The sequence below is a fragment of the Capricornis sumatraensis genome, chromosome 4 (genome assembly GCF_032405125.1).
Source record: "Capricornis sumatraensis isolate serow.1 chromosome 4, serow.2, whole genome shotgun sequence".
Taxonomy (NCBI): Eukaryota; Metazoa; Chordata; class Mammalia; order Artiodactyla; family Bovidae; genus Capricornis; species Capricornis sumatraensis.
The window spans coordinates 159,850,652-159,873,465 of record NC_091072.1 but is presented as its reverse complement, the minus strand read 5'-3'; the positions used below and the strand labels follow the sequence as shown (position 1 = coordinate 159,873,465).

The 22,814-nt window shown below is 38.0% G+C and overlaps 1 protein-coding gene across 1 annotated transcript in view; it reads left to right on the top strand.

The window, feature by feature from the left end:
- SMC1B (structural maintenance of chromosomes 1B) overlaps positions 1 to 22,814 on the top strand; it is an 83,451-nt gene that overhangs the window by 23,128 nt on the left and 37,509 nt on the right. The window contains exons 10-12 of the mRNA XM_068971560.1: positions 2,828 to 3,013; positions 4,270 to 4,449; positions 15,428 to 15,574. Coding sequence (XP_068827661.1) covers positions 2,828 to 3,013; positions 4,270 to 4,449; positions 15,428 to 15,574 — 513 coding nt within the window. The remainder of the gene's footprint in view (positions 1 to 2,827; positions 3,014 to 4,269; positions 4,450 to 15,427; positions 15,575 to 22,814) is intronic.

The window sequence follows — 22,814 nt, the reverse complement described above, 5'->3', positions numbered from 1 at the left end:
GGCCAAGCTTTCTTATTTGTGATTAAAAATTTGAAATTATTAGGAAGTATTATTTCAGAAACCTATAAATTTTCTGTTTTATTGTTTATATTTAAGGCATAATAGTAACTGGGGTAAAATGTGTATAATCCCCAGTAATGTCTATAGGTAAGTAATTATCGGGAAGAAACGTTGATATGAACACATTACCCAGAGAGTCCAGATATCCCCAAAGGATATGGGTATATGAAATAGTCTGTTGCCCTGTAGACACATAGCCTTAAACCTCATTTTCTTCATGATTTCAGGTTTTTTTTTTTAAGTACTTTCTTCAATGGACATTGTTGGCATACTTTTGAACAGTGAATTTTTATTCTCTAAATCTGACTGTCCATCCAGTATTACTAGTTTGTTTCATTAGCCCCAATGCAGCAATATCTAACCTGTTATGTGAGGTATCCACTTCATAGTTTGATATTGGGGTCTGTCATCTCACTCTCTTGTCACTAACACCAGTGGACACTGTGTGCTCCTTGTTTCATGACAGCCTTTTTTTTCCAGCATTTGACACTGTTAACCACTTGCACTTTTTGAAACACTTGTTTTTTGGCCTCCTTGATACCACACTCTGTTGGGTTTCCTATTTTTCTCTTCGCCCATCTTCATTTCGTTTTAGCATCTTTTTTTGCCTTTCTGATTCTTAAGTGTTAGTCTTTGTTTCTAGATAATGATAGAAGAATAAGGGTGGGTCACAGAATTCTTCCCCCAATACCAAGGAAAATCAGAAAAACTAGTTCAGCAACCAAAAGAGGAAAGGGGCTCACACATCATGCTCTACTAACCTTCAGAAAATAGTAATAGTCCAGGATTTCTTTTTAAAGATTAAAATACAGCATTGCTGATTCTTAATTCTGCAGAAGGCAAACTGGTAAATTGATTAATTTCTGAGAATTCTCAGTATCCCTTAATCTAGCAAGAAGCAAACTTTGTTTCATTCTGAGTAGAAAACTAACACTCAAGTAGAATCAGAGAATATGGACCTCTGCTTCTCTTAGATGAAAGTGAAGGCTCTAGAGCTCTTCATTAAATTGAGAAGCCAATTCAAAGCCCTCTCCCCCAAAATGGGATTTGTTCTCTTTCCCCCAAGAAGAAAAACCTTAGTATGGGATATTAATTGAAGAAAAAACAAAACTCAGTTATTCAAGTAAAATACATGCATAGCTTTAGCACAGCTCTCATTTACCCTAGCTTTTCAAACCCGTGGGCATCCCTGGTAGCTCAGCTGGTAAAGAATCTTCCTGCAAAGCAGGAGACCCTGATTCAATTCCTGGGTGGGGAAGATCCCCTGGAGGAGGGTATGGTAACCCACTCCAGTTCAAGTCCTTGGGTGATGGGCAATCAGAAAATCCTTAGAATACAGAACAGAAAATGCTTGGTCCATCATTTGTTGCTCAGAGGAGATAACCATCTCAGTTTTAGGTGAGACAATCAAAAAAAGTTATCCATCACAGAAAATGAAAGATTTACACAGAGCTGCCCACATTAAATATAGGAAAGGTGAAGAGAAGCTGTATGGTAGTATAGGTACATATATTAAAAGAAAAAAAAAAGAAAAGGCATTTAGAAGTCAAAGAACCTTGTGGGAAAAGTTACAGAACAAAATTCCCCATAAGTTTTTTGTGCTGTAGACAATTTAATAAGAGCTTGAATTCACAAAATCAAGTTCAAATATCTGAATAAAATAAACAACTAGCACTAAGAAAACAAGACCAAACATTGCTGAACTAATAAATTGCAAATAGCAAGAAACGGGTTACATAGCTGAAAATCAAATTACTGACCTAGAAGTCAGATTTTAGTTAATCATACCTGAATTGAGAAGAAAAACAAAAGATAATAAATATTAAAGACAATGATGATCTATCATAAAGAAATTAGTATTTCTGATGTAGAACCTAGCAAATGAGTCTAAAGACGTAAAATTGAATCTACAAGACGTTCTAGGGAGCATTGATACAGGACTGCTGGCATTCTGATGTTTTCTAGGCTTTTTGAACTTCAGTCTGATTCTTGACCAGTCCTCAGATCCTCAAAAACACTTCTCTGTGGGAAGCCATCTCTGGCTTCTTAGGTCAACCTGGTCCCTATTACACATTCTCAGAGCACTCTGTGCTTAGTCACAGTGTCTCTTTTAACTCTACTTTGTACATGCGTATAATTATTGGTTATTTATTTTCTTCCCCTACTAATCTGAAAGCTCTGTGAGGTTAGAGAGGATCTGTTTTGTTCAGGCATGTTTACCCAGTGCCTGGCTCAGTACCTGCATGCAGTAATGCCTCACAGATTCTTATTTAAAAAGTAAAGTCATGAATGAATACTATTTAATTACTAGGTTTGTAAAATATTTTAATACCTTGGTATTACTAGTCTCTCCTTATTAGTCTTTTGTTAAATGAAATATGACACACCTAACATATTTCATGTGCTGTGTTGTACTTAGTTGTTCAGTCGTGTCTGACTTTTTGTGACCCCATGGACTGTAGCCCACCAGGTTCCTCTGTCCATGGCGATTCTCCAGGCAAGAATACTGGAGTGGGTTGGCGTGCCCTCTAGGGAATTTTCTCAACCCAGGGATCGAAACCAGATCTCCCACATTGCAGGCGGATTCTTTACTGTCTGAGCCACTAGAAATTTATTTCCGTTTTCCATTTGAGACTGTTAAATTATGATGTTTATAATTTTGTAAAATTAGTTTTGGTCTGTGCTGCTTTGTTACATTAAAAAAATGATGAATTATATGTTTTTCATTAATGTGTTTGTTTTTCTCTCCTTTTTGAAATCTGTGAAGTTTGGAAGACTTCTTGACCTGTGTCATCCTATTCATAAGAAATACCAGCTGGCTGTTACTAAACTTTTTGGTCGGTACATGGTTGCCATTGTTGTAGCCTCTGAAAAGGTAGCAAAAGATTGTATTCGATTTCTGAAGGAGGAAAGAGCTGAACCTGAGACGTTCCTTGCACTAGATTACCTTGATGTAAGAAATTTTAAATCCTTAGTTTTTAATAGTGATAAAATACTGTCTTTTAAAGTATGTCTTTATTGCCTGAGACTGTGGTAGTAATTTACAAAGTCATTGATTGGATGCCAGTTAGTCATTCAAATGGCTGGTGTTAATATATTGACAGGCAAAGAATAATATCTGGAGAAGGTGATGGTACCCCACTCCAATACCCTTGCCTGGAAACTCCCATGGGCAGAGGAGCCTGGTAGGCTGCAGTCCATGGGGTCGCGAAGAGTTGGACACGACTGAGCGACTTCACTTTCACTTTCATGCGCTGGAGAAGGAAATGGCAACCCACTCCAGTGTTCTTGCCTAGAGGATCCCAGGGATGGTGGAGCCTGGTGGGCTGCCGTCTATGGGGTCGCACAGAGTCAGACATGACTGAAGCAACTTAGCAGCAGTGGCAGCTGTCTTTCTTGCCTCCATATCATTTCTCCCTCGTTTTGCCATAATTTACCTTAATGACTTTGAGCACGTTGCTCTAGCAGTGCACCCCTAGCCAGCAGTTTATTTTCTCCTGTAGCATAGTATGTTGGAGAAGGATGAAATGCATGTTCTGTCAGTGGAATGCTAACCCAGAGTTTCAGTTGTAAATGTGTGGTCCAGTAAATCTGTGTCAGCTATTGGTGGAGCAAGCTAAATTTTGAGGTTTGAGATATGTATTGAAAGGTCTTAAGAGTATCTAAACTTAATATTTATATGTGCACACATATTTTGGTTATATATAGGGTTTTTATTTATGAAAATGAAATTATACTTGCTGGTTTTCAGTAACACATTGCAAATATCTTTTGATCTCTTTATCAACCCAACTTAAGTCATGTCAAAGGGGATCTACAAGCTTTCCTGATATTTAAGCCTAAAATGGTTTTCTGAGTTCCATACTATTGTGCCATTCTTTTGAAAGTATATAAATAGGTATTTTCTCCCACTAGATTTTATGATTTTGAGAGCAGGAAGAGTTTCTCTGTCATTGCTTAATCCCAACTAGTTAGTGATAAAATTTAATCTGGAAATTATGTCTTTTGGCATTTGATGAAGTATATTTTTTAAAAATATTAAATAAAGCCAGTGGTATTGTTTATCAGATTCTCATCTAATTTTTATTGTGTATAAGTGCATACTACTAATCACTTACTGTTATATATGTTCTTTGAAAAAGAATGTCCTGAATGTTTGGTTTATATTTTAATATACCTAATATATCAAGTATTTTTTAAACCTTTTAGATTAAACCAATCAATGAAAGATTAAGGGAGATTAAAGGCTGTAAAATGATGATTGATGTCATAAAGACTCAGTTTCCTCAGCTGAAGAAAGTAATTCAGTTTGTGTGTGGAAATGGCCTTGTCTGTGAGACTCTGGAAGAAGCAAGGCATATTGCCTTCGCTGGACCTGAAAGACGGAAAGTAAGAGATTTAAGTTGCAGTTTTGGATAATTTAAAGCAGTATTTGTAAGACTAACATATTACATATACAAATATTTATATATGCTTTCATATGTTCTCCTATGTGAGGAAGACTAACAGAACCTAAGATATTCATGGCTGCAGTAGTTTTTGTAATGTTAAGTATTCAAAAAATTAATTTCTCTAATATTTCCCCAAATCAGAAATCATATTTTGAAAGTTAGATTTATTGTAGTGATATCCTAAAGCTGTTAATTTTTAACTATATATACAATAAATGTTCCTGTTGGATCTCAGATTTTCCCTGTATATATATTTATATTTATATATATATATATTTAGCAGCATATATATATATATAAAATACATACATTTCTGAATACCAGGAAACAATTTGGGTGCTTAGTTTACATTCTCGGTTATTCTATAGTTTAATGAAGATACTAACTGTCCTTTTATACATTCAAGGTTTTAACACATTTGAAGTTATATAGAAATAGCACAATTGAAATGAGGTTACTAAATATTAGTCTTTCAAATAATTTAGATTTTAAAAATATTATTTCCTCTCAGTTGAAATAGAGTTTGTATTTAATTAAGCAGTGTAAAATTATTCAAATTATCTGATATAGTCTTTTTTTAAAAACTACTTTGTGATAACATAGTACCTAAGGGCATTAATTATGGAGTAAGACCAGTTCCCTGATAGCTGGTAAAGAACCTGATAGCTGGTAAAAATACCCTGATAGTTAGTAAAGAATCTGCCTGCAATGCAGGAAACCCCAGTCAATTCCTGGGTCGGGAAGATCCACTGGAAAAGGGATAGGTTACCCACTCCAGTATTCTTAAGCTTCCCTTGTGGCTCAGCTGGTGAAGAATCGACCTGCAGTGTGGGAGACCAGGGTTTGATCCCTGGGCTGGGAAGATTCCTGGGTCGGGAAGATCCACAGGAGAAGGAAAAGGATACCCACTCCAGTATTCTGGCCTAGAGAATTCCATGGACTGTATAGTCCACGGGGTTGCAAAGAGTCGGACATGACTGAGCAACTTGCAAAAGGAAAAAAAGACCAGTGATACTACTTAGTAATTAATTATGTAAATTTAGGCAAGTTTCTAAACCTTTTAGTTTGTTCATCTAAAGTGGCAGAAATAATGGTACTTATTTCATAGAGTTATAGGATTAAATAAGTAATAACATGCAAAATGCTTTTATAGTGCCCAGGAAATAGCTCTCAAAAAAGTGATAGTCATTTTGTATTTGCTAGTCAGTTTACACACATTGATGTGAAATGTCCAGGATCGCAAATTAACACAAAGCAGGCTATTCTTATGAAAGATAGGAATTTCCCATATTAAATATATTGACTTGTCTTGTATGATTAACTTCTCATACACTTTAGTAGTTGTAGCTATAATAATCTTAATGTGATCTCTGTCGTTGATTTCTCCATATTAAATTTAAGCAGGTGTAATAAGTGAGCTACTTAAATATCTTCCTTATTTGCTACCTCATTAACCATGCTAAAGTTATTTTTGTATATTTGTAAAATTGATTTTTGAAGATTTGTGTGATGAATTTAAAGAAGTCACATGAAGATAAGACTGTGTTTAACTTTTCCTTCATTCACCGTATATTGATGGTTTGTATCTTGTTCATAGTAATATGCCTTACTCCTTTAGGCTATATTTTTTTCTTTTTGTTATTTCAAAATTTTAATCATCTTTATAAATCATATTTTTATCTTGAAGTATGTTCCAGGGACTCATCTTCCGATTGTTATTATTCCACTTGAAGAATATTCTGTGTTTTAGGTTGCAAAAGACATTTGGATAGATGTCATATTTTCACAGAAATCACCTGAGGTTTTTAATTTGAGCTTTTGGTTTTCCATGGACTTGATGTCTTTCCATTGTCTTGATAATGTGGTTTAAAATTTTCCTTGTTCAAACATTGCAAGTTATATCACAAAATTATATTTTTGTTAGTTTATAAACTACATATAGTACGTGTAAACTATATAATATAAATTACAGTGATTTTGCTAGCTGTAGTTTAGTCATTAAGATATTTATAACTCAGTCTTAAAATAGTTTAAAAATTCATGTGACAAAATTTTAAAATCTAGAGTCTCTTTCAATACATGTGGAAATATGAGGGAATTTCATCCATTTCCCTTAAGCAAAGAAACAACAATTATTTGCTTCCTTTTCTCATAGACTGGATGGTTATTTCTCTAAATCATATATAGAAATATCTGTTTATGCTTTGGACTTCCTTAATAGCTCAGTTAGTAAAGAATCTGCCTGCAATGGAGGAGACCCCAGTTTAATTCCTGGGTGGGAAGATCCACTGGAGAAGGGATAGGCTACCCACTCCACTTTTCTTGGACTTCCCTTGTGGCTCAGCTGGTAAAGAATCCACCTGCAGTGTGGGAGACTTGGGTTCAATCCCTGGGTTGGGAAAATCCCCTGGAGAAGGGAAAGGCTACCCACTCCAGTATTCTGGCCTAGAGAATTCCATGGACTGTATAGTCCATGGGGTCACAAAGAGTCAGACACAACTGAGCGACTTTCACTTTCATTTATGCTTTACCCTTCTAATATGATGTAGCAAACAAACAGACCCAGAAAAATGTCATTAATTAGCTGGTAATCTGTGAAAACATCATTTTTCCAAAAATTAAATACATTAAACAAGAGAGAATAAAAATGCAGGGTACAGTAGGTAGAAAACACTGGGTATCATCTGGAATAAAATATAGTTGACTCTACACTTCATACCTTATATCAATATATTCATAGATCAGAAATGTAAATGTTAAAAAATAAAAGAGAAACTATGGGAAATTTTTTTCTTAACCTCAGAGATAGTAAGGACTTTCCAATATGACCAAAAATAAAAAAAGCCAACCCCAAGGCTAAAAACATGGGTGAAAAAGTGAAAGTGTTAGTCACTTAGTCATATCCAACTCTTTGTGACCCCATGGACTGTAGCCTGCCAGGCTCCTGTCCATGGCATTTTCCAGGGAAGAATACTGGAGTGATTTTTAGCCATTCTTAATCGCTATGCATAAATTTACATAAACATAACATTTCTGCATAGAAAAGACCATTATAAGCAAAATCAAAAGACATGGCAAACCAGAGAAAATATTTTCTACTCATAAAAAAGAAAATTTGCCACAAATCAATCAGGTAGAGAACAGAAATAAAGTTGAAAAATAGACAAAGGAGAGGAGCAAACTTAGGTTCATAAAAGGAAATATTCAGTTCAGTCGCTCAGTCGTGTCCAGTTCTTTGCGATCCCATGAATTGCAGCATGCCAGGCCTCCCTGTCCATCACCAGCTCCTGGTGTTCACTCAAATTCACGTCCATCGAGTCGGTGATGCCATCCACCCATCTCATCCTCTCTCATCCCCTTTTCCTCCTGGCCCCAAACCCTCCCAGCATTAGAGTCTTTTCCAAGGAGTCAACTCTTTGCATGAGGTGGCCAAAATACTAGAGTTTCAGCTTTAGCATCATTCCTTCCAAAGAACACCCAGGACTGATCTCCTTTAGAATGGACTGGTTGGATCTCCTTGCTGTCTAAGAGACTCTCAAGAGTCTTCTCCAACACCACACTTCAAAAGCATCAATTCTTCGGCACTCAGTTTTCTTCACAAGTCCAACTCTCACATCCATACATGACTAATGGAAAAACCATAGCTTTGACTAGATGGACCTTTGTTGGCAAAGTAATGTCTCTGCTTTTGAATATGCTGTCTAGGTTGGTCATAACTTTTCTTCCAAGGAGTAAAGCGTCTTTTAAATTTCATGGCTGCAATCACCATCTGCAGTGATTTTGGAGCTCCAAAAAATAAAGTCTGACACTGTTTCCCCATCTATTTCCCATGAAGTGATGGGACCAGATGCCATGATCTTCGTTTTCTGAATGTTGAGCTTTAAGCCAACTTTTTCACTCTCCTCTTTCACTTTCCTCAAGAGGCTTTTTAGTTCCTCTTCACTTTCTGCCATAAGGGTGGTGTCACCTGCATATCTGAGGTTATTGATATTTCTCCCGGCAATCTGGATTCCAGCTTGTGCTCCTTCCAGCCCAGTGTTTCTCATGATATACTCTGCATAGAAGTTAAATAAGCAGGATGACAATATACAGCCTTGACATACTCCTTTTCCTATTTAGAACCAGTCTGTTGTTCCATGTCCAGTTCTAGCTGTGGCTTCCTGACCTGCGTATAGGTTTCTCAAGAGACAGGTCAGGTGGTCTGGTATTCCCTTCTCTTTCAGAATTTTCCAGTTTATTGTGATCCACACAGTCAGAGGCTTTGGCATAGTCAATAAAACAGAAATAGATGTATAATTGGTGTTAAATACGAAAACTCACCCTTACTTAAAATATGGGAAATTCCCATTAAAACTATACCAACATACTGTTTTCACTTGTCAAATTGATCAATATCAAAAAGTTTGATAGCACTTTATGGGGAAAGAGACCCTTGGGTTCACTGCTCTGGGCATGTAAATTTGTGCCAGCTATGTGAGGGGCAAGTCTAGCAGTTGTAAAGAACTTTACATACACATAAAATCGTATGTGTATGAAATGATATATATACAAGATTTAGTTATTGAACCATTGTGTGCAGCAAGAAATTTGGAAACAATTTGCGCAAGACTGTTCAGTAAAGTTATAATGTGTTTATAAAATGGGACACTATATAACCTTAAATAGAGGGAAAGAAGCTCTTTATGTACAAGTCTCAGATAATCTCCAAGATTTCAGTTCAGTTGCTCAGTTGTGTCCGACTCTTTGTAACCCCATGGACCATAGCACGCCAGGCCTCCCTGTCCATCACCAACTCCTGGAGTTTACTCAAACTCATGTCCATTGAGTCGGTGATGCCATCCAGCCATCTCATCCTCTGTAGTCCCCTTCTCCTCCTGCCCTCAATCTTTCCCAGTATCAGGGTCTTTTCAGATGAGTCAGTTCTTTGCATCAGGTGGCCCAAGTATTGGAGCTTCAGCTTCAGCGTCAGTCCTTCCAATGAATATTCAGGACTGATTTCCTTTAGGATTGACTGGTTGGATCTCCTTGCTGTCTAAGAGACTCTCAAGAGTCTTCTCCAACACCACAGTTAAAACGCATCAATTCTTGCGATCAGCTTTCTTTATAGTCCAACTTAAATCTATATATGACTACTCCAAGATATAGTCAGTTTTTTTAAAAGTAGTAAGTAGACTAGTGCTTATTATGTTACCATTTGTGTAAAACATGAGGAAAGGAGATGTGTATTTGTTTATGCAAAGATATTTCTGGAAGAATACATAAGAAATTGACAGCATTGATTATCTCTAGGGAGGGTAACTGGGTCTTAGGGGCTAGCAATGCCAGGAAAATTTTTTACTCTATGCCCTGTATCTTTTGGAGTTTGAACTATGTGAATGTCTTACCCATTCAAAAGTAAAAGGAAATGTTAAAGTATATTATTTTCCATACCTGTGAAAGACAGCTTAAATATACGTATAACCTATATAACACAAAAGTTACAGAGGATCTGCTTCAGCAGCTTATAACGCTGAAACAGAATTTCTTGAAACAGTTGAATTTGGTTCAGTGGAATGATTGGATATACCTCAGAATGAATTTTTAATGCCAAAGAAATCCTCCTTTTCCTAAGCCAGGCTCTCTGGAACTTTTATTTAATGCTACTAATATTTTTAAATGCCCCCCAACTTCTTATTTTATATGAGATTCCCAAGGTATTTTTTGGGGAATGCAAGCCCCCAAATAGGCATAGGATGACTGCACTGAGCAACCATTGTAAACTGTAATTTTCAGGCTAGAAATAGAAATTGTAGTCCTGCCAGAATAGCTTTGACTGTCAATCAAATGAAAATAGGTTATTTGATACTAAAGAAATAAATTCTTTTAATAAACCTAGAAACTATTTTTAAAAGCCCTATAATTCTATGAATTGGTGCCTATTTCATTTTTAGAATTAAAGGAGGTCTATAACATGGTGATTATTAAGAACATGGACATAGATGTTTGATCAACTTTTGATTTAGGGATTTTAGTCCCTGTCTTAAAGAGATGGGAATGCCAGACCTCCTTACCTGTCTCCTGAAAAACCTGTATGCACGTCAAGAAGCAACACCTTACGTGGAGCAACTGACTGCTTCAGTTGTGGGAAAGGAGTATGTCAAGGTTGTATATTGTCACTCTGTTTATTTAGCTTTGTGCCGAGTACATCATGTGAAATGCCGGGCTGGTTGAATCATAAGCTGAAATCAAGATTGCCAGGAGAAATATCAACCTCAGATTTGCAGATGATACCACTCTGATAGCAGAAAGTGAAGAGGAACTGAAGAGCCTCTTGATGAAAGTGAAAGAGGAGAGTGAAAAAGCTGGCTTAAAACTCAGCTTTCAAAAAATGGAGATCATGGCATCAATCCCATCACTTCATGGCAAATAGAAGGGAAAAAGTAGAAGCAGTGACTGATTCTATTTTCATGAGCTCCAAAATCACTGTGGACAGTGACTGCAGTTGTGAAATTAAAAGATGCTTGCTCCTTGAAAGAAAAGCTATGACAAACCTAGACAGCATGTTAAAAAGCAGAGACTTTACTTTGCTTACAAAGGTCCATATGGTCTGGATTTGAGTGAAAATGAAAGTTGCTCAGTCATATCCAACTCTTTGCAACCCCATGGAATAGTCCATGGAATTCTCTAGGCCAGAATACTGGAGTGGGTAGCCTTTCCCTTCTCCAGGGGAACTTCCCAATGCAGGGATCAAACCCAGGTCTCCCACATTGCAGCCAGATTCTTTACCAGCTGAGCCACCAGGTAAGCCCAAGAATACTGGAGTGGGTAGCCTATCCCTTTCTGGGGGATCTTCCTGACCCAGGAATCAAACTGGGGTCTCCTGCATTGCAGATGGATTCTTTACCAGCTGAGCTACCAAGAAATGGATGTGAGAGTTGGACCATAAAGAAGACTGAGCACTGAAGAATTGATGCTTTCTAATTGTGCTGGTTTTTTCCAGTAGTCATGTATGGATGTGAGAGTTGGACTGTGAAGAAGGCTGAGCACCGAAGAATTGATGTTTTTGAACTGTGGTGTTGGAGAAGACTCTTGAGAGTCTCTTGGACTGCAAGGAGATCCAACCAGTCCATTTTGAAGGAGATCAGCCCTGGGTGTTCTTTGGAAGGAATGATGCTAAAGCTGAAACTCCAGTACTTTGGCCACCTGATGTGAAGAGTTGACTCCTTGGAAAAAACTCTGATGCTGGGAGGGATTGGGGGCAGGAGGAGAAGGGGACAACAGAGGATGAGATGGCTGGATGGCAGCACTGACTCAATGGACGTGAGTCTGAGTGAACTCCAGGAGTTGGTGATGGACAGGGAGGCCTGGCGTGCTGCGATTCATGGGGTCGCAAAGAGTCGGACACGACTGAGCGACTGAACTGAACTGAATTGAATTGTGCTGGAGAAGACTTTTGAGAGTCCCTTGGACAGCAAGGCAGTCAAACCAGTCAATCCTAAAGGAAATGGACCCTGAATATTCATTGGAAAGACTGATGCTGAAGTGGAAGCTCTAGTACTTCAGCCACGTGAGGCGAAGAGCCGACTCATTGGAGAAGACTCTGATGCTGAGAAGATTGAAGGCAAAAGAAGAGGGCAGCAGAGGATGAGATGGTTAGATAGCATCACTGACTCTATGGACATGAATTTGAGCAAACTCCGAGAGAGAGTGAAGGACAGAAAAGCCTGGTGTGCTGCAGTCCATGGGGTGGCAAAGACTTGGACATGATTTAGCAACTAAACAACAACAGATGGCTTTAGGCAAGCTTCTTAATATCTGTAAGCCCCAGTCTATAAGATGGAAATCATATTTACTCATGGGGTGCAAACATGCAATTGAATAGCATATATGCACTATGTCAAGCATAGTATGATAAATAGTTACAGTAATGACAGCAGCAGCCAACAAAGTAATAAAAAGAATCTCAGAAAATTGTGAGTACCCTCTGCTCTAAGAGGGGAAGTTGACTTGGCCAAGTGTGATGCCTGGAAAGAGAGAGTGGGCATAGGATAGCATATGTGTTATGACAGCTTCTTAGTTCAAAGTTCTTGATACACTTCTCTCTCTTCTTGCCAAGCCAGCCCACAAATTTGTGTGTGTGTGTCACATTTGACTTTTACACATGTAAAAAACAAGTTAATAAATGTTCAGTTTGGAAATAGAGCTCAAAAAGGAAAATCGGGACTTCCCTGGTGGTCCAGTGGTTAAGACTCCACACTTCCGGTGCAGGGGACATGGGTTCAGTCCCTGGTGGGGAACTGAGATCCCACATGCCACGTGGTGGAGCCCCCCCAAAATAAAGGAATAGGAAAACGTCCCTAACATGTTCTATAGAGTTGCCAGATCAAATATTTGGACATAAATTTAAAAGTTATTTGTTGTTTATCAGAAGTTCAGATTTAACTGGGCATCCTATTTCCTAAGTCTGGCAACCATACTCTTGAAAGATGTAGTGAGTGTTGTGGTCTATGTGCCAGATATTTGATAGTCAGCTATATTACTCTTAGCCTTTGTAGGTATTGATATATGTATAATTGGGTCTTTACCATGAGATCAAGTATGTATTTACTACATTTTTTAATGATATCACTTCTATATTTTAATTTTAATCTAGAATTAATTTTAATATGTATTATTAGATGTGGATATTAGCTTCCCCCCCCAAATGGGTGATTATCTATCCCAGTATATTTAATAATTTTTCTTTTTGATTGAATTGACTTCTCATCATAGTCTAAATTAGTTATACTTTCTTTTTTCATCAAGTTTAATTTGCTATCGCTTATTTGTAGCTGTCTTATTGTATATTTATATTTAGTACAATAATCTTTAATCTATAAAAGAATTAATTTCTTTTAGGAAATAGTCAAGATATACATTATCAGTAGGTAAAATGTTAGCCCACAGACAGTATAAAATTATCATGTATAAAACTAAACTCATGTTCTTTCTAAATCTTGATCTCAATTCTTAGTACCACTCTTCTAACCAAATGAAATTCTGGTTTTTACTCATGGATCTCCTTATAACCTCTGCAGTTCCCATAACTTTTAAAATTATACCACCTAAATATATCTCAAAATCTTTTTCCTTTTCTTTACCTTAGATATTATTAGCTGATTTCATACCATCAACTCTGGCTTCACGTGGACCAGTCAGTCCATTTTCCGTATGGTTGCCAGAGTGGTCTGTTTAAAGTTCACATCTCACCATCTCTCTCGTTTGCTGTCAGACAGTGCTAATCTCCAGCCCCTCCACACACCCTGTCAGTCCTCAGCTGCGTTTGATCCACATTCTTCCTGTGATGACGTACAAAGAACTCTGTGATCTGCCCTGTCTAGCAGCCTCACTCTTTCCTTTCTTCCTGAAATTCAGACACAGTAGCTAGAGCTCTAGGAGTCATCTTGGACTACAGAATGACTTTGAAGGTTGTCAGATAAGAGCCGCTTGACACATGACTAGTGACCTACAGTGTGGATGTAAAAGCAAGCTTTATTGAGAACAGCCGAAAGGCAGAGGAGCAGCGGAGCCTGTGTAGTCCGTCAGCTTTCATTCTGTATAGGTGTACTTTGCTGGCAAAAACGGCATGAGCTAGAAGTGTTCCAGGAGAGGGAAGCTTTTATGGAGAGGTCAGAGGAGTAAGGTGGTCATGTAACAGTGGGCTTCCTAGTCAGGGAAACTTCTTTCTGGATCAGACACCACCTACAGGAGTTCAGTTTCTGTGCCATTGCTGTTGGTATCTGGTAGAGATCTAGTGTCCTTCCTGAGTTCAGACGTGATGAGAAAACTCATTGCCAAGCTAACAGTTGGGAGGGAAGGGAACCCCCAATGCCTTCCAGAAAATAAAAGGCCTGTCCCCTCGGAGGGGTAATCCCAGTAAAATACTAAGGGTGGCAGAGCGGTATGACAGGAGTGTGGGTTAACTGTGCAGCAACATACGCACACTGGAATGTTTACCTCTGAAATTGCAAAAGAGAGAAACTAAGTTTTCTGTTAAATGTAATTAATCTAATTCTAACTCATACTTTTGATAAGACATAGTGAAAGCCTTCACCGCCTCTGGAAGGCTTCTGCGAACCTTCCAGGCTGGGTTGGAACACCCCAGTTTTATGCCCACAGATTACTCTGTTTCTGTTGTCTCCTACTTCACGTTGTAATGATATGTTTATGTGTTTCTTTTCCTTACTAGTCTGACCATAAGGGTCAGTGCCATACTGGACTCTCTTTTGGTCACTCCAGTTCCCAGTATAGAATGTCTCAAACACAGCAGTCACACGGAGTGTCTGAATCTAGGAATGAATGAGGCTCCTGTTGGCTTTTTTTTAAATTAGTTTACATTACGTGGCTTTAGTCCTCCACAGGCTCTCTCCTCTGCTCTGACTAATTAATTAGAAACATTTTAAAAACACTGAGAATTGCTTTCATTTATTCCATAAAGCAAGACTATAAATTTCAAGCTGTTTTATACATTTGACTCAGTTAAAATTTGGGGTCCAATTTCATATTCATTTTAGAGTACATGTTATTTTTGATATTCTAGAGTAACTAAGGCTGTTTTCAAAGAATGTCTTTGACATGTGTGTCAGAGTCTTTAAAATACAGTATTACATAATGCAAAGTATGAGATATTAAATACAAATACTCTTGGTTTTTTTCTTCTCAGTACTGAATATGTTTGGGACTAACATATAATTTTATTTTGCTACTCATTTGTGCCTGAAAATACAAAACAGTGAGTTTGCTGGCTGGTGTCCCTCATGAGCTAGTTGTCTTATGATAGAGTTTAGTAAATAGTTTTTTTAACTACATATTCTTAGCTGTATAAGTTGTTGTGTTATATTCTGTTTTTATCTTCTTTGTGTACATTTCTCCAAGGTAAAATATTTTTAATTTTACAGACAGTAGCTCTTGATGGAACATTATTTTTAAAATCTGGAGTGATCTCTGGAGGGTCAAGTGACTTAAAATTCAAGGCTAGATGCTGGGATGAGAAAGAGTTAAAGAATTTAAGAGACAGGAGAACCCAACTAATCCAAGAATTAAAGGTAAATCCATGTAGAAATTGTAGAATACTAAGTAGAGTAATTGTGTTTTTAAGCAAATTTCTTGGGTGATAAAAGTACCATGCCGTTAGTTTAAAGAAGTCAAATTATGCAAAATGGAATAAAGTAAAAAATAAAAATCTTTCCCTTGCCCGTCCTTATATTTCAGTGGTATTTGTTAAACATAGTTTGACGCATATATTCTAGAAATTTTCTCGGTACGTGCAAGTCTATGTATTATTTTCCTGATTTGTTTTATAATAGACTTTTGCTATTGATTGTGTTTGCAACAAGCTTTTTACTTAGTATCACAACATGGACAGTGTTTTCATTTAGCATATAGAGAGCTACTTTGTTTTTTAATGAGTCCTTCCTGCTATTTTATTATATAGATTTTAACCAGTGTCACTTTGGTTTTTGTTATTACAAATGAGGCAGCATTCAACTTTCTTTGGAAAGAGAAAGTAACACAGTGCCTGAGAATATAAATCCTATGGCCACACTGCCTGAGTTTGAATCCTGACTTGCCCACTTACCAGCAGTATGAGCTTGGGCAAGTTCCCTAGCCCCTTCGTACCTTGAACCTTTTAGAGTTACTTTAAAGATTCAATCAGCTATTCAAGATAAAATGCTTAATGCCTGACAAAAATGTAAGCACTATATAAATATTTGTTGTTAGTATACCTTTACTTACATCTCTAAGATGATTTCCTACACGTGGGATTTCTGGGTCTGAGGATGTGTGTATTTAAAAAGTTGATAGATGCTGCTAAATTCCCACTGAAAGAAAACCCGTAGAGTTTGTATGTCCCTAGATTGCAGCACTAGGTACTAGCAAATATTTTAATCTTTGCCAATCTGGTAAAAAAAAAAAAAAAATCTAATTGTTTGAATATGCATTTCTTATAACTGAGGTTGAGCATTTACTCTTATATTTATCATTTGTTTATTTACTCATGTATTTTTTTTCTGTGAACTTATTAGGCTATTTGTCTTATTAGCTACTTTAAGAATTATTTGTATAATAAGCAAATTACTTCTTAGCATGTATGTCATAAATATACTTTCTATTCAGCTATTTTTGTTGGCTATATTGAAGTATAATTTATATACAGTAACAGTCACCAATTTTAAGTGTACGATTCAGTAAGTTTTGACAAGTGTATGTATTCACCACCAAAATCCTGATATACCACATTTCCATACCCCGCCACACACAGTTCCTTTGGGCTTCTTTGTAGTCAGTCCCTTCCCCGGGACTTCGTAGAACCTCTGGACCTGGCAGCTCAGTCTACTTTCTATCACTGTAGCTTTTTCTCACTTAGAATTTCATATAAGTAGAATAATCATACAATAGTAGTCTTCTGTTTTATGCTTTCTTCATTTAACCTAATGCTTTTGAAATTCATGTTGTGTGTATCAAAAGTTTATTCCTTTTTGCTATTCAGTAACTGTTTGACATTTAACTTTGTTTTGTCACATACATATTTTTAATCTTTATGAAACCAAATTTATTAATCTTTTATAACTTCTGGATTTCAATGTCATGCTCAGAAAGACGACATTCTTTCTGAAAATGACAAAAGAAATTCAATAATGCTTCCACCCATTGTATCATTTATTTGAATATTATAATCCCACACACAAATTTACTTGAAATGTAAACTTTCAGTTCAGTTCAGTCGCTCAGGCGTGTCCAACTCTTTGCGACCCCATGAATTGCAGCACGCCAGGCCTCCCTGTCCATCACCAACTTCCAGAGTTCCATCGAGTCAGTGATGCCATCCAGCCATCTCATCCTCTGTTGTCCCCTTCTCCTCCTGCCCCCAATCCCTCCCAGCATCAGAGTCTTTTCTAATGAGTCAACTCTTCACATGAGGTGGCCAAAGTACTGGAGTTTCAGCTTTAGCATCATTCCTTCCAAAGAAATCCCAGGGCTGATCTCCTTTAGAATGGACTGGTTGGATCTCCTTGCAGTCCAAGGGACTCTCAAGAGTCTTCTCCAACACCGCAGTTCAAAAGCATCAATTCTTCGGCGGTCAGCCTTCTTCACAGTCCAACCCTTACATCCATACATGACCACTGGAAAAACCATAGCCTTGACTAGACGGACCTTAGTCGGCAAAGTAATGTCTCTGCTTTTGAATATGCTTTCTAGGTTGATCATAACTTTTCTTCCAAGGAGTAAGCATCTTTTAATTTCATGGCTGCAGTCACCATCTGCAGTGATTTTGGAGCCCCCAAAAATAAAGTCTGACACTGTAAACTTTAAGAGATACTAAATCAGGATTATGCTTTTAGATTACTTATTTTTCCTATTTAGCTTTCTTCTTTTGTTTATACAAATGATCGATTTTTTATTCAAGGAGGTGTTCTGGCAGAGTTACTCAGCTAATTTTAATCTTTTTCTATAAGCATGAGACCACAAACAAACTATGCTTTGATCTAAGGTATACAAAAATTAAACTTTCAGAGATTTTACAAATTTAGGCCTAGGCACAGGGGAAGTTTCAGGAATGTGGCAGCTTGAATGAATCTGGTTTCCTATCCGTGTTTATACTAGGTTCCCACCTGTGTCTGTCTCACCTGACCCTAGTAGAGAGTTGGGTGTGAATGAGATCTTGGGTTCTGGGAAAGGCCACCAGGAAAAGCTGAGGTAGGGCTTCTCTTTTGGTCTTTGAAGAGAGCTAGGAGAAGAATCAGGGCATAGGGGAGTACTGAAAGAAAAGAAAGAAGGCTCAGTCGTGTCTGACTCTTTGCAACCCCATGGACTACAGCCCACCCGGCTCCTCTATTCATGGGATTTCCCAGGCAAGAATACTGGAATGGGTTGCCATTTCCTTCTTCAGGGGATCTTCCCGACCCAGGGATCGAACCCAGGTTTGATCTGCATTTCAGGCAGACACTTTACCATCTGAGCCATCAGGGAAGCCAGGGGAGTCCTGGAGGAAGGTTAAATATTTGTCCCAGGCTTAGTCTTGACCCTCATGAAGCTAAATATTTGTAGGTTATGGCCCCCCAATTCCTGAGTTTGTGGTAGAAGGCAATGGCGACCCACTCCAGTGTTCTTGCCTGGAGAATCCCAGGGACGGCAGAGCTTGGTGGGCTGCCGTCTATGGGGTCGCACAGAGTCGGACATGACTGAAGTGACTTAGCAGCAGCAGGGAGACCAGAGAGACATCTTTTCCTCCATCTCTGAGTGGGGCACTGGCAAGTTTCTGTTGTAGTTGCTGGCCTTTGGAGAATATCTATGGGGCATCTGCCACTGGGGGTGCTTCAGTATGCAGACCTGAACCTCAAATAGGCAAAAAAACGCATAAATGCATTTAAGGTGTTCCAGGAGCCATCAACACTTGAACAAAAAACTAGAAGCATTAAAGAAATAGGGAGTCTTCCCTGGTAGCTCAGATGGTAAAGAATCTGCCTGCAGTGTGGGAGGTCTGTGTTCGATCCCTGGGTAGGGAAGATCCCCTGGAGAAGGGAATGGCAACCCACTCCCGTATTCTTGCCTGGAGAATCCCATGGACAGAGGAGCCTGGTGGCTACAGTCCATGGGGTCGCAAAGAGTTGGACATGACTGAGCGACTAACAGACACAGGGAGATACAGTGTAATGTTGACCCTCTCTGTAACGCCACTCACAAGAATATTTTCACAAAAAAGGAAATATGTGTTTCTAAACTATAGAATTAAAAGACGCTTACTCCTTGGAAGAAACGTTATGACCAACCTAGATAGCATATTCAAAAGCAGGGACATTACTTTGCCAACTAAGGTCCGTCTAGTCAAGGCTATGGTTTTTCCTGTGGTCATGTATGGATGTGAGAGTTGGACTGTGAAGAAGGCTGAGCGCCAAAGAATTGATGCTTTTGAACTGTGGTGTTGGAGAAGACTCTTGAGAGTCCCTTGGACTGCAAGGAGATCCAACCAGTCCATTCTGAAGGAGATCAACCCTGGGTGTTCTTTGGAGGGAATGATGCTAAAGCTGAAACTCCAGTACTTTGGCCACCTCATGTGAAGAGTTGACTCATTAGAAAAGACTGATGCTGGGAGGGATTGGGGGCAGGAGGAGAAGGGGACAACAGAGGATGAGATGGCTGGATGGCATCACGGACTCGACGGACATGAGTCTGAGTGAACTCCGGGAGATGGCGATGGACAGGGAGGCCTGGCGTGCTGTAATTCATGGGGTCGCAAAGAGTCGGACACGACTGAGCGACTGAACTGAACTGAACTGAAACTATAGAATGCAATAGATGGATTGAAGGATAGGATTGCCGTTGTTGAGATCCACATTAATAACCTGGAAGACAAGTGAAATAGTATCTCAGTGTCAGGGGAAAAATTGCAAAGGTAAGAAAATAGTGAGAAAATAGAAACTTAGGTAGACTCAGGAGTCTTGGTATGAGACTAATAAAATTTTCAGAAATTGGAAAAGGAGCACAAAGAAGTAATTTTTTAAAAAAGAAAATGTCTCTTAAACTGAGGATCCACCTTAATTTACCAATTGAAAGGACACGCACAGTTGCATGTGGGATTAATGAGAAAAGGCACACATTAACACAGATGTAGTTCCCTAAGTCCTAGGGTATAGAGGCAGTGCTAAAATACGTCACCCCCCTTCAGAAAGATTCCTTATACATAAAAAAATCAAGCTTGTATTATAAAACTAGTTGAGACTAGAGTAAGAGCTGTAGGCAATCGAGGGAAAAGCACATCCCAAGATATTTACATTTCAGGAACCTGCAGATAAGCAGATGCAAAAATGACATCATCCACATGATCCACGTGAAAACACACCAGAGAAAGTGCTCTCAGCAGCACATGTGTTAGAACAGACCTAATTGTAACAAATGAGCAGTGCTAACCTAACTCAGCAAAACCTGGGAAATAGAGATGGAGAGAAATGAATATGTCCCACAAATCTTACCTGTGAGGAGATGAAGAATATTCTGAAGATTGTATCTTGGTGGGTGGAGGAAGTTGGGTGGGACTAGAATGTTTAAAAGTACATTCAATTAACATGGGAACAAATAGCAAAATAACGCAAGAAAAGAATAAAGGATAAAAAGTAAGATGGGGGAAATAAAATTTTTGCTAATCAGTCATTACAGTAAACATGAGTAGATTTAAATTTCCCATTAAAAGACCAAGATCGGACTTCGCTGGTGGTCTAGTGGCTAAGAATCTGCCTGCTAATGCAGGGGACATGGATGTGATCCCTGGTCCAGGAATTCCGATCCCACTTGCTGTGCACCACCCACTCAGCCAGTGCACCACCACTACTGAGCCCATGTGCTGCAACTGCTAAAGCCCTCGTGGCCTAAAGCCTGTGCTCCGCAGAAAGAGAAGCCACCTCAGCGAGAAGCCTGTGCCCCACAGCTAGTGAAAGCCTGCACACAGCAGCAAAGACCCAGTGTAGCCAAAAATAAATACATAAATAAAAATTTATATGTTAATAAATAAAAGACCAAGATCCTCATAGCTTAAAAGGCAAAACTCAGCTAAATGTCATTGTAAGAAACTGTCTTAAAATTGAATGTTGAAAATTACGGATGAGCACCTGGCAAATGCAGACAGAACAGGGGTGATGGTATCAGACAAGGTGAACCTTAAGGTTAAGAATCTTCAACACTCTTTTCAGCGCATACTACCTAAATATTTAAAACAAAGCTAGTTAACAGAAATGAAATTATAATGAAGCATTTCACTGTATGTATGTCTTTCAAAATTGGACACATCTAAGTAGACAAAAACAATAACTTAGAGGAATTGGTAATTCAATCAGTAAGCTTAAATCCAGATTCTATTTCTAACACTAGCAATGTGGCTCTGAGTAAGTTACTTAAACGCTTTAATGCTTTAATTTTCTCATCAATAATAATGGGTATAGTAATAGTACTATTTCATAGCATTGTTAAGAGGATTAAATAGGTTAATATAAACTTTACAAAACATGTGCTCAATAAATTTGAGATATTATTTAAATTAGCTGTGAAACACTAAAAACTGATCATATGCTTGTCCACAATGGAAACCTCAGTAGTTTTTTTAGAGATTTTTATAGATCATTTTGGTTATAATTTAATGAAATAGAAATAGTGACAAATTTTTTATGTCTACATAGAAATTAAAAAATGTACCTCTCAATAGTTTAGGGATCAAACAAGTAATCAAGAGGAAAATTACAAAATGTCTCAAAAATGGTGAACACAAAATCTTTGAGATACAGTAAAGCTATATCAAAAGGAAAATACATTATTAAAAAATAAAAATGAAATATAAGGGAATTTATTACTTTAAGAAATTGAAATCACAAAATAAAGAAAACAATAACGAAAAATTTTAAAGCTACAGTTAAATAGAAAACTTCAGATAGAAAAGGGTAAATCAATCTAAAAACTGGTTGTTTTGAAAGACTAATAAAACAAATAAACCCTGCAACTCTAATGAAGGGAAGAAAAGTTAGAAGCAATCATCTGCAGATTAGAAATGAGAAAATTAGAATAATTTTAAGAGACTCTTATAAGCAAATAATTATATAATTAAAAATTGAAAATCTGTATGGATGATGTTCAAAAAAATATAAATTGCCAAGATTGATCAGGAAAAAGTGAAACATTTGAAAAATTAGACAATGGCAGGGAGTGGTGTAGTTGGCTGGCCCAATACCTTGCCACAACCTTTTCCTTCCTTGCTTGCATCTATTATAGAATCATAAAACTAAATTTGATTTCTGAAGTTTTCTTGTAGCTAGTAGTGGCCGTGTGACAGTTTTGGCAATATAAATGGGAATGTTCGTATTTTCCTTTGCATTTTTCCCTTCCTGAGTGGAATGCAGTCGAGAGGACTGGAGGTGCAGCAGCAGTTTTCTGCCAAGAGAGCAAGCTTGAGTATAAAAGCCATTGTATTAAGAAGCCAACATTGTTTGATAAAAGCCCAATATGGGCTTCCCTGTGGTAAAGAATCTGCCTGCAGTGTGGGAGCCACAGGTTTGATCCCTGGGTCTGGAAGATCCCCTAGAGAAGGAAATGGCACCTCACTCCAGTATTCTTGCCTGGGAAATCTGATGGACAGAGGAGCCTGGCGGGATTACAGTCCATGAGGTTACAAGAGTCTGACATAACTCAGTAATTAAACCACCACCCACCATACCCCAATACAAAATAAAAAGTGTAAAAAAAAGAAAGCTGAAAGTTAGATGCCGTTGTTGAGGAACTGCATCATTGTAGACTGCTTTTGTG